The 27,995-nt window shown below is 38.2% G+C and overlaps 2 protein-coding genes across 3 annotated transcripts in view; one reads left to right on the top strand and one right to left on the bottom strand.

Moving 5' to 3' along the window:
* On the bottom strand, window positions 1–15,172 carry LOC100890891 (protein SpAN). The gene is made up of 11 exons (XM_030999714.1): window positions 15,066–15,172; window positions 14,414–14,681; window positions 13,158–13,293; window positions 12,101–12,179; window positions 10,864–11,070; window positions 9,186–9,438; window positions 7,786–7,886; window positions 6,897–7,461; window positions 2,993–3,194; window positions 2,376–2,738; window positions 1–1,184 (listed from the first exon to the last, which is right to left on the bottom strand). Exons 1-11 carry the CDS (start codon window positions 15,138–15,140, stop codon window positions 1,064–1,066), a joined length of 2,370 nt encoding a protein of 789 aa, XP_030855574.1. The 5' UTR covers window positions 15,141–15,172; the 3' UTR covers window positions 1–1,063.
* Window positions 15,173–18,697: 3,525 nt separating this feature from the next.
* The window catches only part of LOC115929662, a 44,289-nt gene continuing 34,991 nt past the window's right edge, over window positions 18,698–27,995 (top strand). The window contains exons 1-4 of one of the 2 annotated variants that reach the window (XM_030999389.1): window positions 18,698–19,128; window positions 21,245–21,400; window positions 25,463–25,572; window positions 26,480–26,627. In XM_030999389.1, coding sequence (XP_030855249.1) covers window positions 25,464–25,572; window positions 26,480–26,627 — 257 coding nt within the window. In that variant the 5' untranslated portion in view covers window positions 18,698–19,128; window positions 21,245–21,400; window position 25,463. The remainder of the gene's footprint in view (window positions 19,129–21,244; window positions 21,401–25,462; window positions 25,573–26,479; window positions 26,628–27,995) is intronic. The other variant, XM_030999390.1, reaches the window with a different exon arrangement.

Raw genomic sequence — 27,995 nt, 5'->3', positions numbered from 1 at the left:
TTTTCATTCCATAACTATTTATTCAATACTCGCTATTATTACATTGATTCTGATGACCTGTAACTTAATTCACCAACAAATGGCAAAACTACTTATATTATAAACTAAGTACGACAAACAGATAATTAAAGAGGAAATTAATACACACTCTTAATAATAGCCATATTTTTTAATCTGCCCACTCTGGGGTAAAATTTACAATTTGTCATGGTTTAGAGTGAATAGAGGACACAATACTATCTTACGACGTAAAATATTGAAGAGGAATTGAATTCAAGGAAAAGACATGTATGGGATAAGACAGTCGAAAGTAATTTGTTGAAAGTAATGAGCACTATAGTGATAGGGGATCTCCCATTTGGCAACGCGGGCGTATGTGACGTCATTCAAGGAGAAGCCGACATATTTTGTTTATTTATATAGAACTGCTACAACATTATTATCATTCTTAATTTTATGATAGAGTGATTATATTTCACATAAGAGGGTATAACAATATGTTATCTTTAAAACACCATGTGAAATATATGTGTTCCATCACGAATTTAGTATTGGTATGTAAATAAATTTGAAAATGATTTACACAATAAATCTAGGGATTTGTCTCCGTTTATGATATCAAACATGGCTGAATTTCCGCTCGGAGTTTCTTCATGATAATTATTTGTCCTTGGCCTTTAAAAAGATTTAAAGCTTTTTTGTAAATATATTTTTTTGGTCATTTTGTTCAATACTTCCTCTTCCACTCAGACTAATGTTATAATGAAGGATCAACCCCCTTTATATTAACAATATTCTCTTCTAAAATATCTAAATGCCCTCCTAAGGTAGTACAGAATAGAATTTCAAATATAATTTAGCTTAAACAATTAATCGTTCAACAGTTAAGAAGAAATGATGAAAGTCTGCTCGTTATTATGTCCATGTTTATCAATAGCCTATAGTCACACCAGCGAGACCGACTCCACACTGAGAACAGACCGACCGCATGGTCATAATGATGGAGTGAAAACCGGTCGGTTTAGAGTCAGTTTAGAGTCGATTTGAAGATGTGACTGAGGAATTAGATAGCAAGATATGAAACCTGGAAACCTTTGCCTCCAACATACGCATCAGATGATAAGCGAAGAGTGAGCTGGTTGGTCCGAGACACAATTGGGGATGGTGGAGACGTCCCGTCCAGGCTGCATTATAAATATAGAATAATATAAAATAGAGTGTACTGCTTTGTGGATCTCATTATCGAAATTCAATTACAATTTTTATGACGTATAAATCGTTTAATCAATTAAGAGCTTCAGTGTAAAATTTCCGTCCATTATAGTTCTCAATAAGTTGACAGTGATTATTTATGACTTTCGTGGCACCAATCAAAGATGAGAATATGGGTCTTGAATTTAACAAAAATATAAAATTGCCAAAAAAAACTTGATACGGATCTTTCTGGATTGATCTCAAGACTTCTGGTAAATTCATACCTCGGTCGTACGAACGAAATCGACACCAGGAGGGTGTTTAATCATCGAAAAATGATTCCGATTTGAGAAAAAAAATTAAGGCTTGATGAAACACCCCAGATCGACAACAGACCGAACCAACAATTACATTAGATGGCCTAAAATTTGTCGGTTTGGAATCGGTCTGGTGGTATGACTGAGGTATCAGTTGTATACGGAATTGGTTGTCTGGGGATTCGTCCGATTAGTTAGTGTCCGAGAGGGGGAGGGGGTGGGATTAGTTTTCCGAGTTGTTAGTGTCCGAGAGGGAGGGATGGGAGTAGTTGTCCGAGTGGTTAGTGTCCGAGAGGGAGGGATGGGAGTAGTTGTCCGAGTGGTTAGTGTCCGAGAGGGAGGGATGGGAGTAGTTGTCCGAGTGGTTGGTGTCCGAAAGGGAGGGAGGGATGGGAGTAGTTGTCCGAGTGGTTAGTGTCCGAGAGGGAGGGATGGGATCATGGGAGTAGTTGTCCGAGTGGTTGGTGTCCGAAAGGGAGGAAGGGGTGGGAGTAGTTGTCCGAGTGATTAGTGTACGAGAGGGAGGGAGGGGTGGGAGTAGTTGTCCGAGTGGTTAGTGTCCCAGAGGGGGTGAATTCTTTTTAAGCTAAAATTTCTTCTGCTCTGTCGAATTGCTCCCACATCTAATTGTTTAGTTTTCAAACAAAATTCGTTTACCAATTTCGAGGAAATGCGAGAAAATCTGAATTGTATTTTTGAGCTGTTTTGGAGTTTGCCCAGGCGTCATAATCCCTTGATACGCTACTGAAGTTAGTTCGTTCGTTAGCGCGTTAGAAAGCTAATTTGTTTAGTTAGTTATACATCTCGTTCGTTAGCTATTCAGCTAGCTACGCTAGTGTGTTTGTTTGTACGTAAGTTACATACCTCAATAGTGTCTCTTCTTGGTCATTTTGGTTCAGTTGAATCACCTTTAGGCAGTCATACTGGCAAAGATAATTAGGTCCATATTCCACGTCCAAATCATTGAATGTCAACCTAATGACCTTTCCAGGATCTACCTGAATGACGTAATCACAGAGTATCTGGTTGGGGTAGTGTATGGGGTAGTTGAGTGACTCGACTATACCGGACTCCCCACCGAAGGTTCCACCGCATGTGGATTCTGTGATACTCTTGTAGGATGCCTTGAAGCCTTTCCTCTCTACGTATCCATCGGTGATGAGTGTCAGCTCCATTTTGTTCGACACGGATTCGAATGGACCAACGTTAGTCCTGGTTCCACACAGTCTGAAATGTACCACCAAAATACGATGTCATACGTGATATCATTGCACAATGCCCCTCTCAATTCAACTTTGCCATTATATCATTATTATATATTTAAAAGAGGAAGGGAAGTGATTTTACATTTTGATAAAATATTGCATATATTATGTAGTTTTTTTCTAATATCTTGAAAATCCAACCGACTCGGATCAAATTAGACTAACATTTGCGAGACAATCATTATTTTTTAATGCATTTAAAATTGATTTATTTACCGTGTTTGCAAAACCTCGTCAGTACCTCCGAGATCGACGATAAGGACGTCATAGTTACATCCATTACTGCCCTCTTCAATATCCATTTCATCGATCTTTAGATAAATCTTTTTGCCTACAGCAGTAGTAAGGCGGTAGACTTTCTTTTGCTTCGCATTGTAAGCATTCGGGTAGTTTGGGGATGTTAAGGTACTCAGTGGCGCTGAGGGGGAAAATGAAAATGAACAATGGTAATTTTATAAATGTACTTCTGTGCCTCGCCTTATAAACAATTGCATGTGATTCAAACTGATCGCTGCTCTGTACTAAAGAGAAAATAGTTTGTAAAAGTTTACGATTGATTGGACAGGGCTGTGGATGTATGGGAATACACAATAGTGTCGGATTGCCCAACCGCCCCACCCCATTGTAAAAAGACACCCTCAAAAAACAAGAACAATAATAATAATAACTAGATTTGTAATGCTTGTTTGGAACAAGTATAGGTGGGCTGATCCAACAAAAAATTGAGACAAAATAAAGGGCACATTTGAGATATCTTATTGTCTCAGCTACAACATACTCAAAGTTCAGCGTAAACGAAGCTAAAACGACGTAGATATTGCTCACGAAAGACGGGAATGTAGAATCGAGTTTTGAGAAAAAGTCATGTTCCATAGAGAATATACACGCAAAATGTGTAAAATTGACATGCCTCCTTTAATCGCAAAAATACGCAATGATGCCTTTGTCAAAATGATGAATCATATTGACTACATTTGAAAAAAATTGTCTCAGCTAGAACATATCAAAATTTGGAAGAAAATCGATCAATATTTACAGAGATACAATCAATTTTCCATAAATATACTGACGTCATAATATGCAAATTGGAATTTTGAGTTAGGAGGCGATTTTAACAAAAATATAAGGTGGTCTGTATAAAATACAGCCCACCTAATAATGATAATACAAATGATAATACAAATAATAAAAGCTAGAAATTTAATTCGTCATAAGGACGATTTAGGTTGTCTGTCTTCTTGATGATGATAATGATGAACATGATGATGATCATGATAGTAATGGTGATGATGATGATGATAATGTTAGATGATGATAATAACGATACTATTATAGATGTTGATGATATTGATGATCTTGATCATGATGATGTTGATGATCATGATCATGATGATGTTGATGATCATGATCATCAGACCATGATGATGATGATCATCATCATCATGCTGATGGATATTGATGATGATCATCATCATGATTATGAGCGTGATCCTGACATCTTATTGAAAAAATGTGGGAATATTGCATAGCATATATTCTCAGCTACAACATACTAAAACAATCAACAAAAACCAAGCGGAAATAAAGGCGATATTGCTCGCAAAAGACAGGAATGTAAAATCCAGATTTGAGAAAAAGTCATCTCCTATTGGGATCACACGCAAAAAGTAATGGATCAAGTGATAATAGGGTAATAGTAAAGTAAATAGGGTTGTTTATTACATTATTTACGATTCTACGTGATTTAATATTCAATGGAGACGGTACAGTGAAAGGTCAAATAGACCAAAAAAGTGAAGAAAAAAATTGTTGGAGACGCCCCGACTCGAACCAGGGTACCCGAGGTCGGAAGTCGAGTGCGTTACCGATATACCAAAACATTTCCCATAGCGATTACACGTAAATGGAAAATGAAATTCTCAAATCCCACTTTGCAAGTGAAATATGAGCATGATCCCGGTATCTGATCGAAAACTAAAGAGCACACATGTAATAGCTTATTGTCTCAGCTACAACATACTCAAAGCTCAGCGTAAACAAAGATAAAACGACGGAGATATTGCTCGCGAAAGACGGGAATGTAGTATCCAGTTTTGAGAAAAAGTCATGTCCCTCCCATAGAGAATACACGCAAAATGTGAAAAATTGACATGCCTCCTTTAATCGCAAAAATACGCCATGATGCTATTGTCAAAATGAAAAATGATGACCACTGCATTCGTAGAGAATATTCTCAGCTAGAAGATATTAAAATTTGGAAGAAAATTGATCGATATTTACAGATACAATCAATTTTTCAAAAATCTGCTGACGTCATAATATCCAAATTGAAATTTTGAGTTCGGAGGCCATTATGATGACTTCATGAGTTAATTGAGGGTCAAATGAGACACGAAATCATATCTCCGACTCATAATCTATCTAAATATGAAAAAAATTGGGGTGTCCATCTATTCTGAAGAGTTACAATAAATTTTGTAAAGGCATGTTTTTGCCCATATATTGTTGATATAGATCGCGTACTGTAAACTTTGACGGACGCTCATTGCGTTATTACTGGTAAAAAAAAAATGAACAAGGTATCAAAATGTTTGAAAAAATGTGGTCAATATGATAACAGAGAAAATTTGGCGATTCTATGTTGCAAAATGCCAGTACGTGCTGGTACGCGCGGAAACGCGCACGCATAATTGCGCGCGCGCAAATTTTGAAAATGCTTAAATGGCCTGAAACGTGTGCAAACAAAATTTGGGATGAATCGGAGCATTTTAAAATTTTAATTTGACCTTTGACCTGAAGTCGATGTATACCGAATATGGTTGAATTTTGATGACCCGTTATCGAGATATGATAATGACCTGATTTTTACAAAATGGCGCCTAGATGACGTCACGATGACCCCATGACCTTGAGAAGGTTACTTGAACTTGATATTTTAGGGCCTGATGACTGACAGAAATTTGAAGGAAATTGACCAAGTCGATTTCGAGTAAACGTGTACACAAAAAAGTGAACGGAAGAAATAAAAACTAGAATTTAATTCGTCATGAGGACGAATAAGGTGGTCTGTCTTCAAGTCTTATGACAGATTATAATATTTACTATATTGAGAAAGGGAGAAGTTATATAGACATGTAAACAATGATGATAATGATGAAGATGATGATGATCTTGATAGTAATGGTGATGACGATGACGATGACGATGATGATGATAATGATAATGTTAATTATGATGACGTTGATGTTGATGATCATGATCATGCTGACGAAATCAATAGGTGATCTGTCGTTGACAGACCACCTAATAATAACGATAATGATGATGATGTCAATAATATGCTTCACATTTATATATAAATATACATACCAACACACGTATATATAATCACACCGACATCACACCAAACACAAAATTACCTTATCCCGATTGGCTAATAATCTTTTGGTTTAGCAGTGTGAAAATAATAATTCCTTGTCATTCGATTTCAAACTTGCACATAATATTAGTGTGCTCCATTCTCTATTTTAGATTACCTGATCAAATATTGAAATCAATGTTCAGAAAGCAACGATTGTGTCAGCAATCTAGTGGTACACATGATTCGTTGGGCATGGGCATTCCCCCGTTGTGTAATTTAAGAATTGTTGTACCGACACATACCTGGGCCCAAGCACTCTATACAGAATACATGTACTTGTATCGCAGGATTTACATTTTAAAGACCATTTTTGAAAGCCCAGGAAGCAATTCAGTAGAATTGTTATTCTTCATAAATAGGAAGATAATCCAGTATCTAGAATTCTGAAGCCTCGTTCAGATATGCAGCGGAAATCGCGGCAATTAAAAAAATCATGATGGCGTGTAATAATGTAATAAGCTTCAAATTTCCTTTTTCTTTTAACACAGAGCTCAGTGAATACGGGTAGGACAATTTTGTCACGTTTGTTGCTGGCAGTTGCCATTCATTCTTTTTTAACGCGGCGTTCTTTCCTTCGTTTTTTCCGACGGTTTACCGCGTCATATCTGACCGGTCTAAGAGGGTGTACCTATTATACTCTCTATAATTGACAAGTTTCAGCATCCATGATGAAAAGAGAACAAGAAGTCTTTGGTATACCTTCACTTGTTGGTGCTTTGGTAGTTACGACAGGTGTGGTTGGTGCTTCGGTCGGTGCATTGGTAGTTACTACAGGTGTGGTTGGTGCTTCGGTTGGTGCATTGGTAGTTACGACAGGTGTGGTTGGTGCTTCGGTTGGTGCATTGGTAGTTACTACAGGTGTGGTTGGTGCTTCGGTAGTTACTACAGGTGTGGTTGGTGCTTTGGTAGTTACTGCAGGTGAGGTTGGTGCTTTGGTAGTTACTGCAGGTGTGGTTGGTGCTGTGGTAGTTACGGCAGGTGTGGTTGGTGCTCTGGTAGTTTCGACAGGTGCTTCGGTTAGTGGTTGATCAATGGTAAAATGGGCCCTGAATCCCTTGTCGGTATTTGTTTCGTCGGAGTAGAACCAGATCATAATGCTTTCTGTTGCTACGATTGGGTCTGGTATTTGGTTTCCACAATACTTCTCGCCTCCGTATCGCGGGTCATCACTGTTGACCTGAACGTAGTCCCAACACCTGCCACTGTCTAGAGCTTCCATATCGAATGCGTCAAACGTTAATGTAATCGTAGCTCCAGGTTGGCCCTTTGAAATTAAAGACAAGGCTAGCTTTTAACAATTTAGTTGTAATATTTCCAGCGTTGCCACATTAACAGTTAATATGCTTAAATTCCTTCAGGATAATATTGGTGTCAGAAAATAAAGAGTGGAAATTATAACTCCTTATTACATGTTATACTCTACCGTGATCTGCATCTTATCTTAATAATTCTTCTACCATCTGCAAAATAGACAACAGACCGCGCAAAATATTACATTCTTACAAATGGTCAGAATCGGTCAGTTTGGAGACGGTTTAGAGCCGGGTTGGTGGACAGGAATTATAGAAAGCAGAGATAGTTTACTCACAACGATATAAATCATGCTGGCTGAGTTTATGGAGTACTGTCCAGATTCATAGCCAGGGGATGTGATCTCCCCAGATGGCTCAGTTCTAGTGGTCTCAGTAACTTTGAGAGAGAGAGGGAGAAGGAGAGAGAAAAATAAAAACAGTATATTCCTTTTCGAACGAGCAGAGAGAAAGAGAATGTTAAGTTGACATCATATAATATGACGCATCATGGTCGGGGTTTGATTAATACAATTGTATAGAAAAGAATAATGGCTCATGGTGAAACATTTATGTACATGTATATGCAGGGGGTTGGTTAACACGAAGGATAGAAGTGAGGATACCACTCCGCTATGAACCTTGTTCATTAGTATAGAGATGTATTTACCTTTGCTGGAAAAATGACTGAAATTTTCAATCATTTGGGAATCGCAGACAAAAAGCACTGTATGGTGTCCGCGCTCGCTCAAAGAACATTTTAACACGTAAACCAATGGGTATCGCAGCAAACTTTAACTATTTGCATGGTAACTGGAACTTTGAGGGATTTCACTCTTGGACTTTTAACCGGTTAGGGCATATTCGTTCCTTTACGGAAATGGCTAAAATCACAACTCAATTTCGACCAATCAGATGGCTGGATTTAGTAAGTGAGGTATATAATGAAGTCTAAAAGTTTGGACGACATAATGATCCGCGTCAATTTCCTAAACTACCCGAATTTTTCACGTCAACCTTGGACCCAACAAGGTAAACTTTACTCTAAACCTGTCAATAAATCCGGAAATAAATGTCGCAGGAACATATACCTGGTCATCGATTCATAATCCTGTATCAATGTCTGCTGATGTGAATAAAAGCATCAAGATCTACTAGTTCGATTCGCTCGCTCGAATTATCTGTCATCACTTTTGAATTGAAACAAACAAAATCATTATTACATCAAACAAGAATAATGAAGTACAAAACTTATCCATGAGTGGGGAGATTATTGTGAAAATATTCCTCCCCCAGGTGAAGCATGGGTATGTAATATTCAATGGCCCACAACGGTATTCTTTTGTAATATTGCTGGCCCGAGCGACATATTGAAGGTAATTACGAGGCGAGAAGGCTGGTGTTCAGTTTTTGTTCTTTTGTTTAATTCCAAATTCAGGCATATAGGTACCTGAATATCTTTCCTAAATACAGAATATTGGTTTATGTAATTATAAGATGAGAAAATAACACCCGTCTTTGATAAATCATTTTGTTGTTGTTTTTGTTATTGTCATCTGTATTGTTATTGTTGTTGCTAAATTTAGACAACTGAGATTTGATAAACGGGTAAAATGTGTCACCGCCCCCCCCCCCCCTCTCCCTCGGCAAAAGGCAAAACTGTACCCAGCGTACTACTAAATTGTATTACGCAACTCACCTGTTTCGGGTACATTTGAGTTTTCGTTGCAGAGCGCCCCCGTCCAAGCAGGGGGGCATTGACATGTGCATGTTTTGTCTACAAAGCCTCCGTTGGCGCAGTCCAGAAGGGGGTCACAAGTAGAATTACAGTTGTAGATATAGTTTGCTAATTTGACATCGTAGAAACTGAGACCAGACCTTTGACCGATGTACTGCATGTCGAATGGTCGCTTTGTTACCAACGTCGGTATGTTTTCATTGATGGCGAATCCCTGTGTGGCGATATAAATGATTGATATTAACCCAGAGCAGGCGCTTACGCAGGATTTTTTCGAAGGGGGGGGGGGGGGGGGGTAAGAGCACGTTTTTTTTGTCCCGCCAAATTTGGCCGATCGATATTTCGTTCCGTAGGGGGGGGGGGGTTCCTCCAAAACACCAACAAAAAATGAGGGGGGGGGGTTCCTCCAAAACACCAACAAAAAAAATGAGGGGGTTCGACCCCCCCCCCCCCCTCTTTTGCGTACGCGCCTGACCCGGAGTATAGTCCTTGAGATGTTTTGAATATACCAATACAGGTGTGTTTTAAAAGAAGATGAACATGAAGATTTACATTTTGATTTCGTGATGTACTACCCATTTTAAAGGAATAGACCAGTTCTGGTCATGGGATTTCATTGTGAAAGAAACGTAGAATCGATCAGAAAAGGTTGGTCATCTAGCAAGTATTGGTGTGTACTGCAAGGTTCTTGAATCATAAAAACGACAGGAAATTTGGCCCAGTCTTGGTAGAGTTACAAGCACTATAAACAGAAAGATGTATATGGGACTACGCTATATTTATCAAATCCGGATAGATATAATAATTTACCAAATATATCAATTAGTAGCCGGAATTCACCAGTGCTTTTGGAAAAAGGCATATAGGCTATTTTGAAGCGACTCTTTCATTGAGGTGCTGAAGGATGCCTTTTTCTTTCACAATACTGACAAGCATGCGAAAAGGTGGGGAAATTATCACGCCTTTAAGGTGCCCTTTCTCTCTAAGCTGCAGCCCCCTATATCACCTACTTATTGATGGGAAATAAAGCTTTTTAGCACCCTGACTCCTAGGTCTCCGTCCATACTATGTCCATAATGGAATGGTGAAATATACACAAAACAAAACAAAACAAAGATACAGAGATGAGGAGAGAAAGAGAAAGTGGGAGGTCAATATATGAAAAAGGACCACTTCCTAATATACACCCTTCCCCAATCTTCCCCCACTCGATATCTTTGTTCTCTTGTTCACCTCTGACGATGCCCTCATGAGGCCTCCCAAAGTACCAGACACACCAAAGTATGCTCAGTACCTCCACCCTTAGGGCCCATATTACCCGCTTGCAGGCTCCAAAGTATAAGAGCAGTGTATTTTAGCAAGGAGAGTCGATGCTCGCCTCAAATCTCCTTGGTTTTCCGAGGTGCCTCAGATTGCAGCAGTATTCAACTATTAGGAAATCCGGCCAGTCGACCAATGGCCTATGACAGTTATTACGAGCTATTGTTCTTATTGACCATCGGGAGGCACTTAGGTAACCTAGAACCATGTTTTCGAACGTCACCGATATATACAAAATTATTTTAATACATTCTTTTGTCAAATAAAAGGTGGAGATTTTTTTTTAATGCATGCAAATATCCGGAGACGATGTACTTACGTATGGTCCGTAATGCATGACAGATTTGAGATCATATTTGACTACTTCGCTAGCCATAACGTCTTCAAGTGACTCCTTTTCAAAATTGTTTTGTTGATCTGTCTCGATGTTGGTCCAAAAAACTTCGACATGGTCGTCGCGGTCTGGTCTCGACTGCTCATGTTGGAATCCCATTGCGTGCCCGATCTCATGAGCGATGGTTCCCAACTAAAAACAAGTGCAAAATAATGTCTTTAAGCGTCTTCAAATGATACCCCATAACAGACAGCATTTCATTATTTTGTACCGGTATCTTTCTGATTAGATGCTAATTTTACTGAGAGTTTGAGGCACATTTTTTTTTTTAATCTGAAGGGAAATTGAATACATCGGAACTTGAAAGTAGTCCCTGACCTACCTCCCGGCCCGGCCCGGCCCGGCCCCCCACTCCGAGTACAGAGGGATACCATGCGTGTTACCAAAATGTCCGGTAAAGGGGTACTTTTCGTGCGACAAAGTCCGGCCCGAGAATTCTAAAAAAGGGGGGTGTATTTGACTTTTCACCCGGAGATTTCTTTAAAAAGGGTGTGTTTTTTTCTTTTTCCTCTCATCTCTTTGGACTCCTGAGAAATTAAAAAAGGGGATTATAAAATATCTTGAACATAAAAAAATTGATCAAATCCCGGGACTGATGTAGACTAAATTTGTACTGTAGTGTATCCTAATCCTAAGATAAGTGAGCATAGAACTAATTTGCAGACTTTGTTTATTCTTACAAGGTATGAATGACAACATGATGCAGGCTGAGTTCTTTTGGGGCATTCCCTGGGTGTGTGAGCCAACCAGTAATGACAGCTTATCTGAGATAAGGGGGGGGGGGTGGTCTGCATGTCCTGCGATAGGGGGTTCATTGAGCAGTGTTCCGGATTTAGGGGGGTCTCCAAGGCAGGAAAAGCCCGCGAAAAGCCCGCGAAAAGCCCGCGAAAAGCCCACCGGCTACCCCCCCCCCCCCACCTTAAGTTACAAGACTTGCTCTAGCAATATTTTATTTATCTATTATGAAAATAGGAAGCATACCCCAGTTACACCGCCAAACCGACCGATTCTTGACCATTCAAGAAAATGACTTGTTATATTGAATAGTCGGCCTGTTGTGGGTCTTGTGCCTGTCTCGTTGGTGTAACTAGGGTATACCTCCAAGTATATCCAAACAATCCCGTGCAAGAACGGGATTCGCCTTTCCCATTATGTAAGTTACCTCTAAACACCCTGTTCCAATTGATATAGGCTGTGGTTGCATCCGGTTTGTAGGTTGCCTACCGACGTATGACCAGCACCTGAAATTGAAGAAATGTATTCATTTCGGACAGGTCGTCAAAAGTCTGATATTTTCCGCGAAATTCAACAAAAAATGTATGTTTAATTATTGTTAATTACCTTTGGAGAGAATGCTCTATTTTTTCGGAGTTGGTTTCATGTTTTATTATGAAGACATGAAGGAAAAGCACCGATTAAAAAGAAGAAGATCTGTTGACAAATTAAATCTACATTAAGCACTGCATGAATTTTCTCGGACTAGCTTATCCTAAAATATGTTGATGCAATGGAATAAATAAACATTAAATCAAATCAAATCAAAATCTGCCACCAGTGGTAAGAAAAGTACACTGACGACAAAGTTGAAGAAAATACAAATATATACTGTCTTGATAGTTCCAACCAGGAGCTCCAAAAGAAGGCAGGGTATATTTGTTTTATATCCTGCTTCAACAAAAAATTCAACAAAAAAATATCGTTAATTTAAAAAAAAAAAAAAAAAAAACGTGTTAACATTAATACAATTGTAATAAAATGTATTAAAAAATTGCCCAGCCGTAAATAATACTAAATTCAGGTTATACTAACGGCTCGGGAAAATAATGTTTATTTGTTATCAAGTGACACACTTTCAACCAATCAAAAACCAATTCAATATAATTCAATTCATTTATTTTCCATTAAAATTCAAAGTAAACAATACGTAACAAATGAACAGCAAAATCGGAAGGACCCCAAGCTAAGCAAAGCTTGTGAGAATGGGGCCCTGTACAAAAATAGACAAACAAGCAAGTTATAATAACAAATATTGTAAAACTAATCAAAACAAACATACATCATCCCTCATTCAATCACATGCACACGGACACACCAACAAACAATAAATTGTTGATGCCGGATATAATTAGAAATCCTTCTCGACCCGTCCCTTCCCATCCTCCATCGACACCCTTATATGTTCAGTTTAGTGAGAGAGAAAAGCAAATATCGCTTCTTACCCATCCGCCTTATGGAAACGAAGCCTCTGGTTGTGACCCAGTGTTGAGGAACGATCCGAAGAGTAAGTTTCAAACTTCACACATGTCTTAGTCGACCAATGATCCATTGCTTCGTAGATATATGGTACATCATCAGCTAAAACGAGTATCATGATGAACAAAATATGCAAAGAATTTATGATTTGGGTTGAAAATGTGATACAATATCATAATCATCTAAAAATTCGCTAATGCACAATGAATGTCTGCATACAAAATTGTTATTAATAATGTTTAGTTTCACAATGCAAAAATCATCAGGAGAAGGCAATATTATATTATAATCCTGATACATAGGGGGAGGAGGGCCGGAGGCGTTATTTTTTTTGGCGGCACAGATTGGGGTTAGGTGCGTGTTGAGCCTATGGGAAAGTTTAGGGTTAGGGTTAGGGTTAGGGTTAGGTTTAGGGTTAAATCAAGACCTCTTTTTAAAAATAAGCCCCAATCTGTGCCGCAGAAAAAATGACGCGGGCCGGAGGGGGGGGGGGGGGTCTAAAATTCATTGAGCTGCCGAACCTTGCGTATTACTTCTCACGTTAGATCAATAGTGTTTTGAGGGTCTGTTGACACGATTGCAAAACCTTTCGAGAAATCAACTCTAGAAGACATTACATACCCCCTACCAATCATGTTTGGATTACGTAATATATGATTGTTCTGTTCACACATTACAAAACGTGATTCGCATGGCCATTGAAATCGCTTAGATTAGTTGCGATTGTTTTGAAAATTGTGAGCTAGAAAATATTTCTTTCCCTTTTTTTCTCGTTTTTCCCGTTTTTGTTGTTGTTGTTGTTTGGGGGAGGGTCCATCTGCAAACGAGGAAGGTAGGCATTTGTTTCTACACTGAGCTTGCAGGCACAGGCACGTAGTGACGTCAGACCTGTCATTCGATTGTCTACGATTAGACGCTCTTTACTCCACACAAGGATTGTAATTTTAAACATTCGTAATATCACAATGAACCTCTATCCTGGAGATCGGATATGTTTAAATCCCACACTGTAATCGCGATTTTGTTTTTCTTTCGAAAATAGAATCGCAGTTGAATCGTATAGTGTGTGATGGGCTTTGGGTATGACAATGGCCACCATATAAGTAGGGATAGGTTACTTGGATTAGAATTAAGAAATGGAAAATGAATGGTTTAGTGGTTGTTGTTGTTGTTGTTGTTGTTGTTTAGTTTAAGACGTGTCTTAGTCGAAACTCGAACTTACTTGGGCTATCCATGGTGAATGGCACAATGACGTCCCCACCGACTTTGGTCCATCTTTTCAAAACATCCCTCACGGCCTTCCTCTTGGTTCGTCCATCTTTGTGTTCCTCTTTCTGCTGCCGAATATATTCTTTCTGTTCTTCGTTCAGGATCATATCCGTCTTCTGTTCATCACCAGGTATCGTGCTTGAGAATGGATCAGCCAATTTCTCTGCAACGGGCACGTAAACGACTTGACCGTTGAATTCCAGCTTCCTCATGGGACGTTCCTAGATCGTGATGCAATATAGAACATTGTAATGTTAAAGGTAAACGCGTTACTTCAGCGAATACACAATTTTAAACGTTGCGTCGCTGATTGTTCGATTATGGTAGATAATAACGCAATAGAAATGACGCTTCGTGTGCCATGGACATTAGCTTAACATGGAAATAGTTTGAAAATACTTTAAGCGCCAGACGTTGATCATCGACAGAATGGGCTAAAACTTGACAAATTCTAAAAACTAACCAGAAAAAGAAATCGTGTCACACGTAAATGTTTTACAGAAACAAAAATAAAGAAAACAGTTGATAACTGATTCATATTTTCTTATTCTTAGAGGTATATCTTAATCATTAAATTATAAACGAAGCCGTGTCCCAATGGATACCTTAGTTAATGGCTTGCCGAGTATCCCGGCAACCAAACAGGTCAACAAGACGCTTGTTGCAAAGGCTCTCTTCATCTTAGTATTCAACTGATAGATATTCAGGTGAATAAGAAGTGCTATGTGATTCTATTCCTAGTGCTTGGTCTATTTATACAAAATTATACCTGTCGAATACACCTGTCGAATATAGGCCTACTTATTATCCTTGTTTTGCAAAAATCACTTACAATTTTCATTTCGTAAAATTTATTTGCCTACTTTTGTAAGTAAATAATTGAACGCATTTTAATTATATAAACAAATATTCAAATATTAACAGTGCATCCCTGTTTGTCCATAGTCATGTTAAATTAGCGTAGCAGAAAGATTGTGCCCCTGATTGATTTGCGAGTATAATAGGGAGAGGGAAGAGAAAGAAAGAATAGAGGAGAGGTAAACGAGCTTGAGAGGAACATAATAAGACATATACATTGACATCTCATTCAATGTGTTAGAACACAGTGCCCCCTCAATGATTGCCTGGATCCACGCTTCACCACAGTAGCAAACTTATTAATACGACAAAATGTGTGTTGAAAACACTTAAAAACAAAATAAGCCTTAAGGAAAAGTTTTGCCTTCTGTTCCAAATAACTAAGATTTTGACTGCATGGTTGCACCAATTTTTAGAGTCCATGTTTTAGGGACAGAGATGTCAGATGTCAAAATTGCGATCTGTCATTTTAATCATCTGCACCACTGATCTTGATAATCGACAGTAGTAAACTCTTTGATTTTACAGCATATATTTTATCTAATTCAAACAAAAAAAAGACAAACCTTGATACTCGATACATTACCACAGACCTGCATCAAAGAAAAGACAACAACAACAACCCTGAAACAGATATTTCATATTTTCATTTGTTCTTTATTCGTAGACAAATTATAACTTAACAAGGAGGTAGGCTAACTGTAACCAATCATTAAATGTGTTTTTCATTATACCATATTTTGCTTTAATACTAGAATAAGAGATAATATTTTCAATATTTTTATGTAAAATATCAAAAAGTATCCGATACACATGTCTGGCAATGAGTTTTCGCTCTTAATTTGTCTTTGACGATCCCCTCCTTTTTGTTTTGGTTTCTATCCTTTAATTCTAGTCTCTATCAAAAATAATTTGATGATTTTATGGCCTGCTAACAGATGGATAACAATCACCGATTTTAAATAGTCTTTGTAAACAACAAAAATATAATTTAGGAAAATTAATTAATTCTCACAAACACAGGAAAGTTTGACTTAGTTTTTAAAATAAAGATTGCTAACATTATCTGTCAATAACCTAGATATAAAATCTATACCTGACATGCCAGGTGGTTGCCATTTGATTAAATTATTATTATTTTTGGCCATAACAAATTCAACTCGTATTATACAAATCAATAGATAAAAGATACAGTGTAAATAAGGAATGGCATATGGTAGAGGTTTCACAAAAGCGAAAATTCTTCCCTGTGGCCAATTGGCATGTTACTCCTCACATTTCAATCCGAGAAATATAAGAGATATTGCACGATACACGATACGATTCAATTATGAAATTGAAAGCAAGCACATATCCTGTGCTTGATCCTCTCCAGGTGGGTACCCGGTATAGGATATGACCGTCATTGTTGGTCAAACGGGTTTTTGAGCGTCAAGTAACGCCTGGCTGAAATGCTCCCCAGGGAGTGGAGATTGTGCACACAGTGTGTGTAGGCAAGTATAGAATCCAATGACCGGGGTAACAGTATATCTGTAAAACGCTTCGAGACATCGTAGATGACTTTTAGCACTATATAAAACTGGAATATTATTATTATCAATATAAATGAAATACTAAAATTTGCTGAAGTTGAATTAAATTGATCATCATTAATTGATTTAGTGAATGAGTTAGTCCATATGTCCATATCTAACTTATACAAGCGCGTAGCCAGGGGGCGGTTGGGGCGGTCGCCCATCCCCCCCCCAAAAAAAAAAAGAAGAAAGGAAGAGGACGTAGAAAGAAAAAGGATTAAGAGTCGAGAACGGTACAACGAATCGTCTTCTTTCTCTAATAATTTAATGAAACTTCAAAGCTTCCGCGCTTTGCGCGAGAGGGGGAGGGGAGGGGGACTGAATTAAGACAAGGATTAAGAGTCGAGAATGGTACAACGAATCATCTTCTTTCTTTAATAATGTAATAAAACGTCAGAGCTTCCGCGCTATGCGCGGAGGAAGGGGAACATGATTCAAACAAGGATTAATAGTCGAGAACGGTACAACGAATCGTCTTCTTTCTCTAATAGTTTAATGAAATTTAATGAAAGGGAGGGGCGAGAGAGCAAAACAAGCAAACTACCACACACATAAACAACACGACACAAACCAAACCAAAACAAAAACAGGACAATCCAATGGCAAGACAATCAAGCATACTGATAGACAAACATACATAGAAACAAACCAACATAGTATACATACCTAATTACATGCATTCTTAAACAATACAACTTAAAAAACAAACAAAATAACTTGTTTTATGCAGACGTTAGTGATCGGCCAACAAAAGCTATACTCGAATCGATGTGTCACCTATTTAAAAGAGCGCCACCTAACAGTTGATTTAAACCATTACCTTGATCGTTGGGGAACGAAATGGATAAAAACCTCATTATTAGTAATCTCGACTTTCAAATTCCATTCCTTTCTTATGATTATTCCCAAAAATGTTCAATGTGGGGGGGGGGGGGGGCTATACATCCTCCCCTTCCCCCAACCCACTACTGAATATTCATAATAACAATAATGATATTCAAATCAATTTAATAAGATGTATAATAAATCTCAGATAAGTTTTGAAGCAAACTGACCATCATCAAACGGCTTTATCACTTTGCATGGTATAGTGAGATGCCATCCTGCACCCTTTTTATTTCTTTATTTTTTCAACCCCCAAAACTTCTTTTGATTTCGGAGGAGGAGAGGGATTGAGGGGGGAAGGGTGGTAGTATACATCTGCATTAACATGGTGGAAGACCTGAACTAGCGATGTTTTAAAAAGAGGTCTACATTTTCCTCAAATGTAGGTGGAAATGAACACAATGAATTAAGACGGACGGACAAAGTCTGAAAGTGAGTGAGGTTTGAAATACATGCACGTAAGAGAAACGGAGAGGTAGAGAAAGTGGGATAACGTTAGCGTGGAGAGAGAGGGGGAGGGAGGGAGGGAGGGAGGGAGGGAGAGAGAGAAAAGAGAGAAAGAAGGAGGGAGGGAGGGAGAGAAGGAGGGGGAGAGAGGGGAAGGTGGGAAGGAGAGAGGGGGAGGGAGGGAGGGAGGGAGAGAGAGAGAGGGAGGGAGAGAGAGGGAGGGAGGGAGGGAGGGAGAGAGGGGGAGGGGAGAGAGAGAGAGGGAGGGAGGGAGAGAGTAGGAGAGAGGGAGAGAGGGGAGAGGGAGGGAGGGAGGGAGGGAGGGAAAGAGGGAGGGAGAGAGGGAGGGAGGGATGGAGGGAGAGAGAGGGAGGGAGGGGGAAGGAGGGGAGGGAGGGAGGGAGGGAGAGAGAGAGAGGGGAGGGAGGGAGGGAGGGAGAGGGAGAGAGAGAGAGAGAGAGAGAGAGTGTGTGTGTGTGTGTGCGTGTGTAAATGCCTTCGATCGTGGACTTTCACCAGAATACACACCTTCAAACCGTGGACACACAGGAATCGTGGACGTCCACGATTAGAACGCCTATTATTTTCGTCATTTACGTGGCCCAATGAGGGCGCTCTCTTAATATCTGGAAAATTTGACGAAGTCCACGTTAGAGGTAATAAATAGTATCAGGAGTGTACGAATACACAGTTCGTGTGACAAAATTCTCCAGGAATCGTCGCGCATAAATGAATAACGCCCCCTTTCGGCAGTGAGTGACGTGTAGAGATCTAGATCGATATCGAGCGCCAAAACTCGTATACCGTGCACGCGCAACCAAAATACCAACGTGATCGTGACAATGTAGCCGCACCAAGTACGGCGCGCAAGTTCGCAAGAGGTGTGAGAAATCTTCAATTTCAGGTACGTTTCTAATCATTTTTCTTTTCAAATACAGGATATTCATCTAGCCCAACATTTTGGGCTTAACTTGTGTGCGTTTTGGAGCTGAGAGAATTCAGCTTCATTACAAATTCGATGTAAGTCGCACAATCCGTTTAATGTATTGCAACTGCAAGAACTTGAGACTGTCTGTCAGGGGCGGATGCGGCCGCGGTAGGCCTACATAAGTCATAAGTTAGACTTTGTATGCTGGCTGGAGTACTCCAAGGCCAGGGTACACACCTTTTTTCTTGTTGAATATAAAATGTTATAAAATATAATTTTAATCACAGTGCTTGGTAACACTAGATGCAGAAAATTCTTGAGATTACTTAAAAATAAAAGAGAAGAAGAAAAAAATCATGAAGAAAATTTCTTTAGAACAAATCCTAAAGACTTAGATCTAGCCTAGTCAAAGACCTCTCGAGCGCTGTTGTAGTGTTTGATTGTCTTTTAAAGGTACGCACCTATCGCCACCAAGAATACATGGTAGGGTCTAATTATCTTCTATTTTATTTTCTTAATAACATCACATGGACAATATGCCTAAGATTGTTGCATCATGTGCCTTGGCGTAACTCGCCCGACCCTAAAAAAAGGAGCCGACCCTACCTTTTTTTTTTTTTTTTTGCTATCGATATCTTTTTTTCGATAGTGATACTGATAGCGATCGCTATCAAAAAAAAACCGGAAAGTGTTTCGGCTGCGCATATTGCGCTTTTGAATGTTCAATTTTTCCACAAAATAAACTTTCACTAGGTTCTGCATGTGTTTGAATGTATCCATGTAAACGTATGGTTGTATGTAATAGCGCCTGCATGAATAGTGGTGTGTGTGCAGGTTACGAACGCACACAAAAATAAATAAATAAACAAATAAATAAATAAATCCCGACCGACCGACCGACCCTATTTTTCAGGGGCCCGTTACGCCAATACAACAATTTTTTTTTGGGGGGGGCCTAAGCAAGAAAACAGTGTCAAGGCATATTCTTTGAAGCCTGAACTTGTGATTGATCCCATACAAGTCACTTTGATACACTATGTCACAACAATTCATTTTTAACCTCATCAATGTCAATTACTTATGTAATTTATTTTATTCACTAATATTTGAAGAATATATCCTGAAAATTTAAACAGGTTTCTTTATAAAAAAGAAATTAGAGCCACTTTCTTGATTCAGCAGTTATGCCACTTTTCAGGAAATTTCCTGATTTCAGGAAATTTGTGTGAGATGCTTGTGTACAAAAGTATAGGTAAAAGGTCACTTTCAAAAAAAAATTCTGGCTATTTCAGGAAATTTTATCTTCCATTTGTGGCATCTCTGATTCAGGTCCGTTTCGAGAATAAGGCATATGAAGTGTTGATCCCCATAGTGTAATAATTAGTGATTAATTGGCAATTAACAGCTAAATTAAAAAGTTTGCATCAAATATGGTGTCATTTGTTGGGGAATAATAATTGGGACAACATATTTAAAAAAAAAAAAAATCATTTTTTTGGCATTTTTCACCCTGAAATCGAATTTGGATGAACTTGTGACATGCGACCAAGCATGAATTTTAACTTCATGGCAGTGCATACCGCCACACATGTGTGGCTGTAATTAAAGACACAAGCGTGTGGCAATATCCAACCCACGTAGGGCTCGATACAGCCACACACTGCTCTTAACTGTATCAAATTGGACTTTGTGCATAAATGAATGAAGTGTTTTCATGTGGTACCGGTGGTGCCGGAAGGTGGTATACGTACGCGCGCACACTGCCAGTAGTAATACACCACAGAGGCACTACTACTGGCATTGTGCAGGCGTGCGTATACCGCGCCCCGGCTAGTAGTATAGTACAGTACCATAGAATTATGTATAGTAAGTGCTACCGGCGCAGCGAACACCACATGAAAATTATGCATTTCTCATGCCCAAGTACAAAATCGATAGAGGTAAGAGCAGCGTTTAATTGGCTGTATCTAGCCCTACGTGGGTTGGATACCGACATACACGTGTGTTTTTAATTAAAGCCACACGCGTGTGGCGGTATTCATTTATTTTAAAAATATGACAATGGTATATATGCAATTTTTTTCTCGTATAGACTGTACAAATGGCAGCAGATGACTTAAATGTGGCTACAGAGGAGAAAGTGCAGATTCTTTTATACTTTATAGATCTTTACAAGGACAGTAGCATTTCGTACGAGGAACTCGTGGCAGTTGTTGTGGAGATTTTATTGCAATTGTGAAGCCTAAAGGTACAGTAAACTAGCTATAGAATGAAACTAATTTCTAAGTAAGAGACCATAAATTTGTGACTTGAATCTGTGACTTTTGAACTTTCTTCAGAATACCAATTGCCAAGATAAGACAAAATTTGTCTAGTATAAGATCCTTACACTAGCTGTTACACTTTAATACAGAACACTTCGCTAAGAGTGAAGACAATATTTAATTCCTGCACAGTAGTCTTTGGGTGATAAGTTCAGGTTTTTCATTTTTTTTAGCACTAAATGATAATATTTCCAACATTTTTTGAGGATATGTAATTTCCTGGTACTTCACGTAGCATACATCATGCAGCTCATTTTTGTTTTTACTGAATACATTGTTAACCAATGCCTTGAAGTTGAAGCCATTATGAATTAGACTCTTTTCCACAGAAATAGGATTTGCAATTCTAGTGCTTTCTGGTATACAGACTATTCACAGAGGCTATTAAATGTTTCATTTTAACCCAATTTGCAATAGGCAATTCCTGATATTTTTACAACACTTTTTGAATGCACATTTTATGTTTTTGTTAGAGTTCCAAATAAAAAATTGAGTTAACTCCTGGTTAAAGCTCATTGTACCAAAAGTTCAGTGTTTTGAAGGTTCGTTGTTCCAAAAATAAAGGTTCAATGTTCTGAAAATGAAATAAGGATCGATGTTCCAAAAATAAACAAATTCAAGGTTTGCTGTCCCAAAAATGAAATACTTAAGTGTACATGTGTGCTTTGAACTTTTAATTGAATGTATGAGTATTAAGAGCAAAACACACAGGCAAGCAAGTATAATTCTGAATATGATGAGACCTGTGTTAAATTGAATGTCTTGGTACAGAAAAAATACAAGTTGCTTTTAAATACAGTCATGTAGTGCGTGTCAGAAAAAGGTAACCAAGATTTATCTTGAATGATTTCTTGGATGTGGATAATTTTAGGGAAAATTCCAAGGCATCATTAATTAGATAATTGTCTCATGACACCAAGATGTCCTTCTTTTCCTCATGGATGACTACGCAAATGAATGAAAGTCAGAAATGGCTTTGCATAACTTTTGACTTTGACAGTTTTACCATTGATTGATTTCAGCTTGAATAATGCCAACAAAAATAAGATTATGCTTGACTGAATTCTTTCAATTCGGACAAAATATAAGGAATTCATACCAATTCAAAGTTACCTTACATAAGTTATAACAGTTCTTGAATAGTTTCATAAGTCAAGTGGCTAAACGTGCATGAAGCAAGTTGATATCATGGGAGCATCCCATGAGTCCGACAGCCTACGAGTCCGACAGCTCACGAATCCGACAGAAATGAATATAAGCCTACTACATCGACATTTTTCAAAAAGAGGTTCTAGCTAGACATTTTGACTTTTAGGCTCGCTAGATCGACACTGACAAATTATTTACTTTGAGACCGACACTACGCAAAAAGGGCCTACGAGACCGACTAACGTATTTTAGTGCAATAGACCGACAAATTGGTAAAATATATTGCTAGTCAGACAGTTCAGAAAATAGGAATCTAGTCCGCCAACAATAGATGGCACTATTCAATTGTCGGAGTAATGCGCAAAATTTATAAATTATCGGACTAAAATACAATTTGAACTACTGTCGATCTAATCGGCTAAAAAGCAAACTGTCGGACTAATAGACCAATTTTACCTAGAGTCGGTCTCGTTTGTAAAATTTATGTTTGGTCGTGCTCATAGGCATTTTTATAATTTTGTCGGATAAATGAGCTGTCGGACTCAAGTCCGTTTTTATTTAATGTCTATCTCGTTCACCAATTATTAAAAATGTCGGCCTCGTGGGTTGTCGGACTCGTGGGCTGTCGGACTCGTCGGGAGTACCCGATATCACTGCCTCACAATTTCCCATTGACTCTGTACACACAAATGGTTAAGTTAAAGTTGCACTTTTATGCCTAAATAAAGTATTGTGTGAGACCATTCATGCTTGAATAGTTTAAAATTACAGTGGTGGGCAAAACATACTTGTATCCTAATCCTGGTCGTACACAGATTTTGATAAAATGTATAATTTTTTCAACAGACTCTATTGGAAAATATGGAGCAATGACATCATCAACAAAGTCAATGCAAATTAAAATGTTTTGTGTGTTTTAGGGGGAAATTTTGCTGCTGAACACTTTTCAGCCATAATTATCCTAAAATGAACTGAGCTCAGCCACTGAAAGCTAAAATAAACTAAATACATTATTTATGAAAATTCTCCTCAAATTCAATTTCTATTACCTCTTAATTGAATTCGCATTTAGTTTTCAGGTCGACAACATTTTTTGAAGGGTTAAGTCTTAAATATAATTGGAGGGGGCATGTTGATTTTGGTCTCATAAATTGCCATAGACATCAAACGAAGCAGTCCATAGATACATTGTTGAAAAAATTATGTGTGTCGGACTTATGCAAAACAACGTGGGGGGGGGGGCATAATGCCTCTCCTCTGGCTCTACTGTGTTTCAACTCAAATCTTGTTTTTAGGACAATATATTAGGGGTTTATTATTAAAGGTATTTAGACAGTGTAATTGGATTTGTCACAATTGAAAACATAATAAGCCATTAAAATGCCAATTGCCCTTCAAAAAAGAGAATAGAAGATACAATTTTTGTTCACATTTTTGAAAAATGAGGACTCAGCATTTTTGGCCACGCCTCCTTAAATTTGATTTTTGGGCGGCACTGTCTGGATATTCTTCCAATTTGGTGTCATATCGATCAGGAGATCAAGCTGCATCAACAAGCTGAGATATGTCCCATCTGTTTCTGAAAAATACTTATTCCCCTGTAGCCCACTTCTAATAGTAAACATCCTACTAAATGCCCCTCAGTAAATAGTGCTATATCCTGCCAACGCGGAATCCATAATTTCCACTTTACTCTACTACTCCATGATAAAGTTGATTTATATCTTATCCCCCTCCGCTCTCCCCTTCCACCACAAATACAATTCTTTTTCCATCTTTTTTTAAAATGTACTATGCAAAGACTGATGCTGTTTCAATCACCAGTTTAAAGATATTCAGTCCAAAGTTTACCTAATTTTTTGTGTTCTCGCTGTTAACATCCCCAATGAAAATATCTAGTTCCTCATCTTTAAATACATTAAACAGAAGTGCAGCATTTTCCTCTCACAATTTTTCCTTGGGGGGCTGCCATTTTGATTACAATTCATGTCCGCGTGAAAATATCGGCCAGCACACAAACACAGCTAGCCGGCCGGCCGACCACAGGGGAGGGGTGCCAGTACGATCAAGATGCCTGGCACAACTGGGGAATCTCTGGCTAGCTTGCCACATCTCCGCTGCCTGCTGACAGTTGCAAATTGTGCATCCGATACCGATAGCATCATAGCTCTATATCCTAAACGATTTCTATACCATGAGGCTATAATATAATAATTTTGATAATAATGATAATAGAGCGCCAACTCCTCTCTGTAGATATGGCAGATAAAAATCATTGCGATGATGAAATGCTCATTTCACGCTGTTCATTGGACTGTTGTTTACATATGACGTCATAGATATAACTTCAAACGGCAAGATCCTAGAGGCTAGACTAAAATTGCTAAATTGCTCAACAAAAATATTAACTAGGTCAAAGGACATCATGGATGTAGTGATCTCATAACTCGATGCCACACTATCATGACTTGACCTCTAGATCTACCAAAGGCACTCCACAAATGCCTAGCCTTAGATAATAGTAAAAGTAATTAACAATAACTGTAACAACTAAAGTTAGGACCTCGGGCTAGGTCAAGGTGTCCAGTTAAAAAGGGACTCTGGGAGCATTTGAATAGGATACATGGCCAAGGTCTCCTTTTGCTCTACATGTAAGTCTACATGTATTATTGAAAGATGAACAGTATGTAGGCCTATTATCAGTTTGCAGATTTTGACTTCCAAATTAATTTGGATCAAGTTAGTCTATTCTGTATTCATTGGATATCAATGAGTAAGCGTCGCATTAAATGTCACATTAAATAACTGTTACATCACATCTGTTTTGTTTTGAACAGTATGTCTTCCAGGAGAAAAAGATTTTCTCCGGCAGCCGAAGCAGAGCATTTCTGTAGCCTGGGGAAGGACAAGAGTGGATTTCAAAAACAATATATAAATGATGTGATCGGTAAGAATAACCTTTCTTTGAGTTTAAATAAGTGCTGCCAAGAACTGTAAATTTAGAATGAAATATGGAATAATTTTTACAAGTGTGTGTAGTATTATTACGTATGTTACAGATACAGTTACAGTTCTATCTGCTTCTAGTAAAGTCTGTGTTTCAAAAGGGAGACAGTGGATCAGGACATTTTGGGGAATTTGTATCTTTTAGTGGGTGAGGGCTATTTGTCTTTATTATGGGTGTGGATCACTAAATTTTCTGATAATTGCTGCCTATATCATTGACTTTGAATAAACTTTGAAAAGTTTTATTCAATGTACCTTTCCCATCGGGCTCCTCAGGACAGTTTCCAGACCAAAAGATCTGCCATCTGATTCTTTTGGCCGAGAACCAGAATTGTCTCTCACAGTCACAGCTTTCCTTTCTTGCGGGGACCATGGATCAGTATACACAAAGTAGGATTCTCATCTTTGGTAATAATCACCTGATAACAGTGCAGAACTGTGAATGGATTCCATCAGCATTGGATTTGGTTAAGTTTGACTGGATGGAAATGATAAGCTCTAATTGGTTCGTGTCTTTTGGTTTGGTCAGTGTTTCATTTTGGCTAAAGTGAAGACACAACAAAAAATGTGTTTTAATGATCAGAAAAAGAAAAAAAAAACTGGTTAATGGTACAAGGCACGTGCTGGCAAAAGAGTAATACTTTTTCTAGCATCTAATGTTACTGCATGATTTTGTAGCAAAACACCAGCTGTTTGGCAACAGTGACCCCTCACGTACCTTTAGTAAATTTGTACGTCATTTTGTTGAAAGACAAAAAAATTGATAAAATACTTTTTGAGTTGCGGTACAATTATGATTTCTGATTTTTCCTTTAACCTTCAAAATCACAAACATTTGTATTTTCCAGGATATGGTCTTTTTACATCAATGACTTTCGAGAAGGGGAGCTTTCTCCTTGAATATAGAGGCGAGCGGTCTTTAGTTTCTGATGATGAGGAGATGACCAGTGAAGACTCGTATGTTTTTCACTTTAAACACTGTGGTGTAAAGTACAGGTAGGCAAACCGAAGTTCAATTCTATTCTTTGGTCCCAAGGCTCTCCCTCTGGTCAACTAGCGAACTCTAAAATTTCTTGAAAGTGCTTGCTAATATTCTGAAATTTTACATCATTTATTTTTTTCAGGGATTTTGTTATCAACTTATAAATAGTTTTCAAAAAAGCTAAAATGCTGTAACAGGAGATATTTTGGTCCCTTCATTATTCAAAGGTCTGATAAATTTGAATGTCATCTTTGTGTGGTGCACATTATGCACATAAACTTTAAGGAACATCTGCACATGTAATTTACAGCATTGTTGACATGTACAATGTACATGCATTTTATGGTCCCATTGTGCTCTCTTGTGAAAATATTTTTTTCTACATTTATATTGTACATAGTTTTTTTTTTTTGGGGGGGGGGGGTCTATTGCAGCCATTCTGAATTTAAAAAAATTACTGCAAATGACATTAATGATACAATCTTTAAAAAAAAATCTTGTTTTCAGACACTAATTCACTCACACGTGTACATCATAATTACATGCACTTTGTGGTCAGACAGTGCTAGTTCTTTCATATTATATAGTAAATTAGTATATTAGTTAGGGGCTTATGTTGGCATTTTGAATTTCAAAATGCAGCATTCTATCGTATAAGAAATTCAAGGTTTAGCTAAAAAAATCATGTTTTCAGACAGTTTCATTCATCCATCACAATTACAGGCATTTTATGATCAGTGTGTGTGTAATTTTGTGATTTGTATGGCTAATTTGCATATTTTGGCGGCTATCTAGGATTTTGTCAATTTGCAAAAAATGTTGGTTTTTTGAGTGGCATCATTTAGATTTGGAATCAGCATCCTCAACTTAACGAACCATCAAAAAACATTGACTTACATGTATTATTTCATTCCTACGTGGACAATTCGCGTAAGTGGACATAATTCCAAGGACACTTTTTAGCAGAAAGCCACTGCTATGTTTACTGACAAGGGTTTCTTGGTGATGGTGATGACGATTTTGATGATGATGGTGATGGTGGTCGACGTTTACGATGATTATGGTGATGGTGGTGATGATGATGGTGATGACGATTCCGATGATGCAATACACACCCCTTCTTTACGAACCTACAACAGAGGACTCCTGTATTTATATGCTATTTCGCCGTGGACATTAGGGCTGGCAATACACACCTCTTCTTTAAAGGGGAAGTCTATGCGATAATTTAATTTAAAATTGAAATAGAGCAAAAATCAAGCTTTCAGAAAATGTCTTACTTGACTCTGTAGACCCATGAATAACCGAGTAATCACTGGAAAAGCGATATAAGCAAAAGTGCTAACACGAGCCAGTTTTACCCGAAATGCATTTCGCTACAC

This window comes from Strongylocentrotus purpuratus, unplaced genomic scaffold (assembly GCF_000002235.5).
Source record: "Strongylocentrotus purpuratus isolate Spur 01 unplaced genomic scaffold, Spur_5.0 spur5_scaffold_5, whole genome shotgun sequence".
Lineage (NCBI taxonomy): Eukaryota > Metazoa > Echinodermata > Echinoidea > Camarodonta > Strongylocentrotidae > Strongylocentrotus > Strongylocentrotus purpuratus.
The sequence above is the reverse complement of the archived record's forward strand: the minus strand, read 5'-3'. Positions and strand labels throughout refer to the sequence as shown.

Coding starts and splice junctions, on each gene's coding strand:
- LOC100890891 (XM_030999714.1), bottom strand. CDS start 15,140: ATGAAGAGAGCCTTTGCAACAAGCGTCTTGTTGACCTGTTTGGTTGCC. Junction 9,439..10,863: donor TCATGCATTACGGACCATAC/GTAAGTACATCG, acceptor ATCGCCACACAG/GGATTCGCCATCAATGAAAA. Junction 3,195..6,896: donor CAAAGCACCAACAAGTGAAG/GTATACCAAAGA, acceptor TTTCCCCCTCAG/CGCCACTGAGTACCTTAACA.